The 9,206-nt window shown below is 52.8% G+C and overlaps 1 protein-coding gene across 1 annotated transcript; it reads right to left on the reverse strand.

Annotated features, from left to right (window-relative positions):
• Positions 1–6,588: 6,588 nt before the first annotated feature.
• BHLHA9 (basic helix-loop-helix family member a9) lies at positions 6,589–7,661 on the reverse strand. Its single transcript, XM_002695708.2, has one exon. The coding sequence runs from the start codon at positions 7,593–7,595 to the stop codon at positions 6,921–6,923; it is 675 nt and encodes a 224-aa protein (XP_002695754.1). The 5' UTR covers positions 7,596–7,661; the 3' UTR covers positions 6,589–6,920.
• Between the last annotated feature and the right edge of the window lie 1,545 nt (positions 7,662–9,206).

Genomic DNA, 9,206 nt, shown 5'->3' on the forward strand with positions numbered 1-9,206 from the left:
TCAGAGGTTAGGAAACCGAAACCCAGACTCATTTCAAACTGTATCCCAATTAGGCATCAATCCATCACATCCAGAAACTGGTTTGGAGCAAGACGAGCCATTTTAGCAGAAAGAAGTAGCTTTGAATTGTGTATCACACTGGCTTCAGAAATGCTGCTTCCAGCAAGAGCCAAGACAAGGTGGAAGAGGGTGTGACGGGCAGAGAGTGGTGAGCTGGCCACAAAGGGGAAGAAGGGAAGGGGCAAGGGGAGTGAACTGGGCCCTTCTGCCCAGGAACTTCTAGAAACATGCTTTTAAAATAAGAGACCTTCGGGAATTCCCTGGCAGTCCAGTGGTTAGGACTCCAAGCTCTCACTGCAGAGGGCCTGGGTTCAATCCCTGGTAGCGGAACTAAGATCCCACAAGCTTTGAGGCAGGGCCAAAAATAAAAAGACTAAAACAATTTTAAAAATAAGAGACCTTCTGCAGATGGTGGCTGTTTGGATGCCCGAGAGTCCTAGACTCTAAGTCAGTGTCCAGCTTGGCCAGAATTCCAAGTTACAATCTAGGAGCTCACTCTTGGTGGGGACGACTCAGGCCCTATGGGCCTACCACTAATCAGCCCAGCCAGGCCAGTTCCATAGCCAGCAGCCAAATCTGGCTATAGAGCCCCTGAAATGTGGCTCATCCACACTGAGATATGCCATACATATAAAACACACTGGATTTCCAACAGTACCAAAAAATTTAAAATATCTCATTAACACAGTGTATGTACATTACATATTGAAATGATAATGTTTTGGCTATATTGAGTTACATAAACATTTAAAAAATTAATGTCACCTGTGTCCCTTTTCTCCTTTTAATATGCCTACCAGAAAATTTAAAACATGGCTTGCATTGCATTTCTATCCGGCAGCACTGGCCTGAAGGATGGAAGAAACCTGACATAAGGAAGCTTTTTTTTTTTTACTTAATAAAAACTGGAAGAAACAAGAAAGAGCCAGGAAGTCCCCAGGGTGACCCATGGTAGCAAGATTATCAGGCAAACTGGGGTTCCCGGACTAGGGAGCCGGCTTTGCTCTGCACTGTGAGATGCTGGGCTTGTGGCGCCATCTAGTGGCCTGGTGGTGATGAGGGGAAGGACCAGAGAGGAGCGTGGGGACCAGGGAGGAGGGGGAGAGGCGAGGACAAGGAGCTCCTGGTTTGGGCTCCGGGACTGGTGAGCCCAACGCAGCCAGCTGCTCCGGCTGCAGCCTGGTCCTGAACCCACCTGCAGGTGCGATCTCCCCTCCACCCCCACCCTCAACTGAAGTCTTCATTGGAAGCCCATGGGCCAGGTTCATTGGGCAAAGTGGGTTTGGTGCGCAACGTGTTTTAAAAAAAAAAAAATCCACTTCACATAAAAACGGAGATTCCAGACTTTCAACGTGAAGATCTGGGAAGCCTGGGCCCACTTTCTGCAGAGCAGCCAGAAGCTAAGCCCACAGCAGCCTTTAGAAGGGAAGGCGCTGAGCTCCCCCTCCGACTCTGCCTTCACTCACGCCTGTGGGCCCCAGGTGGGGGTCTGCGCTATAAGCCCCTGTAGCTACACAGGTGGTATCGGCCTTTCTGTTCTGCTGTGGGGTGACCTCCCTGCTCCCTAGTATGTTTGCAGGTAACTGAAGAAAGTCATTCCCTTCTCTGTGCCCCCTCCCCGACGGTCTGTGAGGCTTGGGGAGCCGGCAGGTGTGCCCCCAGCTCCCTCTTCATGAGCTTGGCTCACAGTGACAGCTGACTGGAGGAACCAGAGGAAGATAAAGGCACCAATCAAGTGCCGAGGGTGTCCACACAGCTGCTAAACCCACCTCTACCTGCCTCAACCTGAGTGCATCCTGGGCTTTGAAGAATTCCGAGGTGGAAACAATGGTATGGAAAGTGGGCCTGGAGTGGGCAGAGACACAAACCTCAGAAGGTGAGGTCAGTTTGAGCCTAATGCAAGAAGAGGTTAAAAAAGAAAGAAAGAAAGAAAGAAAAACCCTGTAACTGTGACCACAAGCCTTTTCATCCTCAGTATTGCACTGGGTATCCGGAAACCCTATGGGGCTGACAGGGTAGGCGTAATTAAGCAAATTCCACTTTTCACTGAGGTCTGCCTGGGCCCAGCTCCCCTGCTTCAGGCAGTCTTCTGGTGTCTACACACACATACACACATGAGTGCAAAATGTGAGCAAAACCTGATGTCCAGTTTCACATCCAGTGAGGTATGTGTGTGCTAAGTTGCTTCAGTTGTGTCCGACTCTTTGCGACCCTATGGCAGGAGCCCACCAGGCTCCTCTGTCCATGGGATTCTCCAGGCAAGAATACTGGAGTGGTTGCCATGGCCTCCTCCAGGAGATCTTCCTGACCCAAGGATCGAAACCGAGTCTCTTATGCATCCTGCATTGGCAGGCGGGTTCTTTACCACTGTGCCACCCGGAGTCCCTCCAAAGGAATCCTTGCTGTCTATGCTCAAAACATTTCCCCACTCCTCTTTAGAACGTGCCCTAAGCAAACAAAACTCACTTTTAAAGACAATTATCAAGAGCCGAATGGATATTAACCCTGTTTACATCCCCCAAATTCTCTCCAGGTGGGTTCCTGCGCCCACCTGTTGGTCCACACTTATAAGCAGCAGGCACAGACCAGTTTGATCTGCTTTCCCTACTCATCATTGTTGGCATCCTGTTGCAAATACCTGAGTTTGCTTTGCCCAAGCCTCTCTGGTTAAGTATCTGTATTGTTTCAAGCCTTTCACTGTTAGATACAGTGCCACTGGGACCTCCTTTTAAAAAAAAATTTTTTTTTTCCTTTTGAATTACTTCCTTGGGGTATTTTTATTGTGATTTTGCCAAATTGTTCTCTACCAAAAAAAGGAACAGATACACAACTGCTGCTGCTGCTGCTGCTGCTAAGTCGCTTCAGTCGTGTCTGACTGTGTGTGACCCCATAGACGGCAGCCCACTAGGCTCCCCCGTCCCTGGGATTCTCCAGGCAAGAACACTGGAGTGGGTTGCCATTTCCTTCTCCAATGCATGAAAGTGAAAAGTGAAAGTGAAGTCGTGCCCAACTCTTAGCGACCCCATGGACTGCAGCCTACCAGGCTCCTCCGTCCATGGGATTTTCCAGGCAAGAGTACTGAAGTGGGGTGCCTCTGTAAATGTGCCCCTTTCTCCACATCTCTGACAACACTTGGGTCTTACGATTGTTATTTACTTTTGCTGGCATGTCTCATTCATGATGCAAAAGTCCTATAATTGTTATTATTCTCTGCCCTTTTGAAGTGAACACTTTCTCTCTCTCCTTTGAACACTACTTGAGTAATCTGTTGGGATTAACCTTATAGATATATAATTTCTGTCTTTAGGTATATCAGTCATTCATATCTTTTGGCCATGATTTTTACAGCTCTGTGTTCTGTGGGTGTCTTCTCTTTCCAGAACTTTCCTTTTTATATTCATTTAATACCTATCCTTGTACTATTTTCCATTACATTTGGATAAACCTATGTGGTCTTGGTTGATAACTTCCATGTCTTTAATAATAAGGGATATAGCTTCTTTTCACCAGAGAAGGCAATGGCACCCCACTCCAGTACTCTTGCCTGGAAAATCCCATGGATGGAGGAGCCTGGTAGGCTGCAGTCCATGGGGTCGCTGAGGGTCGGACACGACTGAGCGACTTCACTTGCACTTTTCACTTTCATGCATTGGAGAAGGAAATGGCAACCCGCTCCAGTGTTCTTGCCTGGAGAATCCCAGGGATGGGGGAGCCTGGTGGGCTGCCGTCCATGGGGTCACACAGAGTTGGACACGACTGAAGTGACTTAGCAGCAGCAGCAGCAGCTTCTTGTCACAGCAAATCAGTCATCTTAGAGAACGGATACGGTTCTAAGAAGCAAACAAAAAACTCAAGCAAGGGTTCCAGAAAACCTGCTGCTGCTGCTGCTGCTAAGTTGCTTCAGTCGTGTCCGACTCTGTGCGACCCCAGCCCACCAGGCTCCCGCGTCCCTGGGATTCTCCAGACAAGAACACTGGAGTGGGTTGCCATTTCCTTCTCCAATGCATGAAAGTGAAAAGTGAAAGTGAAGTCGCTCAGTCGTGTCTGACTCTTCTCGACCCCATGGAGTGTAGCCTACCAGGCTCCTCCGCCCATGGGATTTTCCAGGCAAGAGTACTGAAGTGGGGTGCCATTGCCTTCTCCGCCAGAAAACCTGGAAGGCGCATAATTAAAGGTATTCTGGTCTAGCACCCTTTAAAAAATCAGGGAGAGGAGGGGGTACCTGTTAGGTCAATAGATACTCATATGCACACACAAAAATTCACATATCTACACATTTGCCTGGGAAATCCCATGGACGGAGGAGCCTGGTGGGCTGCAGTCCATAGGGTCGCTAAGAGTCGGACACGACTGAGTGACTTCACTCTCACTTTTCACTTTTCTGCATTGGAGAAGGAAACGGCAACCCACTCCAGTGTTCTTGCCTGGAGAATCCCAGGGACGGGGGAGCCTCGTGGGCTGAGGTCTATGGGGTCACACAGAGTTGGACACGACTGAAGTGACTTACCAGACTTAGCAGCACACATTTCTGTAAACATGCCAGGCAAATACTTATTTATCATCTTGTAAATATGCAGATGTATGCCCTCAAACAGATAGCCCGGATGAAACAATGTTAATAACTAATGTGTTGCAGACTTTATAAAATACCGTCCCATGCATTCTCTCCATTTAACAGCTCTACAAATAGAATTTGTCTTAATATTAAATAGCTTTCATGCAGTGAGTGATTTCGTAGGCCAGGCGCCATGCTAAGTGCCTTAAATGCATTTTTAGTCTGCAGAACAGCCTATGATATAAGGACTTATTTAGTCCATTATACCGGATGTAAACACCTAGGCTCAAAGCCCTTAGACGATTTGCCAAGGTCACTCAACTGATAAATAAGGAGACAGTACTTCCACATCCTCAGCCTTCAGAGTCTGCGGCACACTCCCCATTTCACCTGCAGGGGGCGCCCTTTCCCTTCCAGAGCTAAGCGTGCAAGCCAGGGAAAAACCCTCATTTCTTTTCATCCTGGAACTCCGTAAAGCAGGACTTGATGGTCATTTTTATCATGTTTCCAGAGAATACAAACCTGAGGCTGAAGCAAGGTGGAAGCACTGTCCAGGCTTGTCTGTCAGAAAATTATAATATGCAAACACTACCAATTGTGGAACACCTTCTAATTGCCAGAAACTGTGCCTGATGAATGAAGGTTAATACAGCCATCCTGAGGTGGAGCCACCTGTCAGAGGTGAACCCCTCCCCCACCGCCCCCGCCACAGCCTTAGAGAGGTTAAGTGGGCACACATGTATTAAGTGCAGAACAGAGCCTGGATCCCAGGACAGCCTGGCTCTTTGCTTTCTGCTGTCAGACCATGGTACTGCCTCTCCCTGACAGGGCACACTCAGTGGGCAGGCCTGGGGCCAGGGCCCCACATTTTGCTCCTGGTGGGGCCCCAAGAGCCCACTGCCCCAGAATCTAAGGCTTTTCATGATCTGTGACTTGGCCACCCGCCCTGTGAAATGTGGAGCCCTGGGGTCTGTGGGCCTGGGGACCAGATGCCAAGTGTGCCAGCCAGGGTCTCACTTGCAGAATTAGGATGATGAGCCTCATCCCAAGTGCTCTGGGGACCCCTCACTCCTCCCTGGGAGGCTATGGGCATCTCTCCAGCATCTGTGGGGTCCCCCATTCTGAGCTGTGGAACTCCCCCTGCCCCCAACTCTCCAAGGAGACCAGCAAGCCCTCAGGCTTTCCCTGTTATATCTGGGTCCTCATAGCGAGCAGCACCAGCGATAGGTTGTGGTTGAAGGTCAGTGAGGATCAGTATGAGTGAGGCCGGACATGAGCTCGGAGTGCTCATCTTAGAGACAGAGCAGCTGTCCAGACTTCTCAAGGGGGCCAGCTGTCCCTCCCACTTCTGCAGCAGCCTTGGCCCAAGGCCCCACTTTCCTGGATTCCAAATCTGCCCCTCATCACAGAGGCACAGTCCACACTCCCACTCTTCCCCGGGAGCCTCATCTGCCCATTGCTTGGGGTACCAGCGGGATTTACTGATGCCCCCCAAGTCCTTGGCCCTGCCCCCAGCTTCCTTCCCTGAGGCTGGCCCACAGTCTGCTCTCACTGCCATGCTCTCTGTAGCTCACAGCAGACAGCAGTTCTGACCACATCGTCAGCCTCCCAGTCTTGCTCCTCATCTCCAGATAACTTCCTCTCCCACAGGGCCCCTCACAGTGCTCAGTCACACCTGGGCTCTTGCAGGAACCAATGTCTCCTAGTACCTACCTGTGGGCTTCAGGCCAGGGGCCCATCATTCCAGGGTGAGGCCCCAAGCCTCTCGGGGTCTTCCTGCCACCCTGGGTTCCTGGGCCCCGTGGAGTCCTGCTAGAAGACAGAGATGACAGCTCCTCCTTTTTATTTGGCTGCATCTGATGGCCTCCCCCAGACCACAGACTTGGGGCATCAGCACAGGCAGGGGGAGGGGACCCACGCTGCATCATCCGACCCCATCAGTTACCACCCATACTCCCACATAAACCCCCCACTTTGTCCAAAGGTCTTCATTTCTCCTAAATTTTTTTTTTTTTTGTAAAGCAAGAGACAATAGTACTCAGAGGCACCGAGATGCAAAAGTCACTTTCCAAGGAGAGTTCAAGTCCAAAGGAAAGTGCCCAGAAGAATCCGGCTCCTGGCTGGGTTCGCGGGGTTCTAGGAGGTGCGGCCCAGTCTCCAGAGTTCCTTCCCACCGACAAAGCGCCTCCTTTCCCGTCAGGCTTCAGCCCATTCAGTTCTGCCAGGGATGGCTTTCTAATCTTCCCATTCTGTGGTCATCCTGCCGTTGGCTCCTTCCTGGCCCTTCAGTGCGCTCGGTGCCCGGTCAGGAGTGTTGGTGGCCCAGCCCGGGGCCCGCTCGCAGGAGGCCCCGCGGCCAGGCCGAAGGGGCCCCGAGACTTCGGCGCCAGCTTCCGGGGGAGGCCTGGGCCCAGCCCGGCAGTGCCTCGGCCACCGCCCTGGGCCGTCCCAGGGGCGTGTGCGGGTGGCACGAGGCGCAGCGCGGCGCGAAGGGCCCGGCGGGCGGCGGCGGCGCCGGCGGGCTGGAGCCCAGGTCCCCAGCGTCCCCGGCGCGCGCGGCCTGCCTGTGGCACTCCTGGTGCCCGCAGGGCCAGCGGGGCGCGGGGCTGGCGCGTAGCACGAGGGACAGCGCGGCGATGCGGTGGATGGCCCTGCGCAGCGTGGCGATCTTGGAGAGCCTCTTTCCGCCCAGGTCGTGCCGCAGCGCGCGGCGCAGCGCGTTGAAGGCCTCATTGTAGTCGAGGATGCGCCTGCGCTCGCGCACGTTAGCAGCCATGCGTCGCGCCTTGGACCGCACAGGCCGGCTGCGTTTTCTACTTCCGGCGACCTCCTCCGCCTCGCCCAGGCCTCGGGGGCCGCCGTTCTCTCTCAGCACCCCAAAATCCCTCTCGGCTTCCAGGCAAGAGTTCCCCAAGTCTTGAGGAGAGCCCTCAGCCCCCTTCAGGCCCCTGAGGCCTGGTCCTGGCGCGCCTCGATGCATGGCCTCCTCCCGGGCCTCGCTGCCCCGGCTCCGGCTCCCAAGGCTGACAGTCCGCCTTCTGAGCGTGCACTCCTACAGCCTGGACACTCCGGGACAGGCCCTCTCTAGCTGGGGCTTTATGGCACCACGTGGCTCTCCGCCCTCCTCATCCATCCATCTCCCTCCTCCTGCTTTATGACCTGCCTCCAGGTAGGTTGGTGAGTGAGGAACCCAGAGGGACGAAGCATGCAGATTCTTGTAGGAAGGGGCCAGGCGGGCAGCAGGACACGCCCAGGGCAGTGCTCCAGCCACGGGGAGACCTGGCCCGGCTTCACTCCAAGGCCTCTCTGGGGTGGCTGGGGTCCACATTCTTCGCCCTGAGTGCCAAATCTGGCCTGCGGGCAGGAGAGCTGATAGGCACACAGAAGGGGACCAGGGGTAGTTGAGTGTGTTTAAAGAACCCTGAAAGTTTTGTCAAGGCCTGTGGGCAACCACAGGGCTGTCACAGAGGGTAGCATGACTGTTCCAGCAGGAGCCATAAGGGAGGGGGCAAATCAGAGACCACAGGGCCCTGCAGTTAAGATGGACCTGGAATTTCTGGCTCTTTCAGCTCCCAGAGTGAGGCTGGCTGGAATTCCGGTTTGAGTTTTGCTTGGGCCTTATTCACCCTCTAGGTTTCCCAGGAGGTGCTAGTGATAAAGAATCTGCCTGCAATGCAGGAGACCCGTTTGATCAAACTCAAAATGCAGTTTGATCCTTGAGTCAGGAAGATCCCCTGGAGGAGGGCATGGCAACCCACTCCAGTGTTCTTGCCTGGAGAATCCCACGGACAGAGGAGCCTGGCAGGCTACAGTCCATAGCGTTGCAAAGACTGAAGTGACTTAGCACAGCACACACATACTCACCCCTTACATCTCTTTAGCTCTCTCTTCTGCAGGCAGAGCAGAGCTGAGTGCTAACTCAGAGGGTAATGGAGATTGTCTTGTGGTCCACTGGCTCCCCTTGTGGTATCCACCAGGGGCATCTTTTGGAGTCCAAAGTCACTGAGTAGCTCTGTCTCAGGACATAGCACTGCTGTGTTATGAACTCAGTTAACCCACCCCCACCCCCAGGGATTTAAAATTTACATAGGGTCTCAGAAAAAGAATAATGCTTTAAGCCTAGAGAAAGATCCCACCACCACCACCACCGCCCAGTGGAATTTCAGGCATCCACAAGGAAGTTATATGGATCACCAAGGTCAATCTCATTCCCATTCACAATCCAGATGCCTCCAAATTGCCAAGACTGTGGTATCAGCTGGGATGGGTATGGAGTTCACACCCATCTTGCCAAAGAGCAGACCAATAACCCTGTTATTTCAAACTATGACCTGCTGTTTGGAGAAGAAGAATAAGGCTGTTCTTTTATTCTCTGTGTTGCCTACTAGTCTATAAGTACCCTACTGCTGCTCAGTCACTTCAGTCATGTCTGACTCTGTGCGACCCCATAGACGGCAGCCCACTAGCCTCCTCTGTCCCTGGGATTCTCCAGGCAATAACACTGGAGTGGGTTGCCATTTCCTTCTCCAATGCATAAAAGTGAAAGTGAAGTCGCTCAGTCGTGTCCGACTCTTAGGGACCCCATGGACTG

The sequence above is a fragment of the Bos taurus genome, chromosome 19 (assembly GCF_002263795.3).
Source record: "Bos taurus isolate L1 Dominette 01449 registration number 42190680 breed Hereford chromosome 19, ARS-UCD2.0, whole genome shotgun sequence".
In the NCBI taxonomy this organism is placed as follows: domain Eukaryota; kingdom Metazoa; phylum Chordata; class Mammalia; order Artiodactyla; family Bovidae; genus Bos; species Bos taurus.

Coding starts and splice junctions, on each gene's coding strand:
- BHLHA9 (XM_002695708.2), bottom strand. CDS start 7,595: ATGCATCGAGGCGCGCCAGGACCAGGCCTCAGGGGCCTGAAGGGGGCT.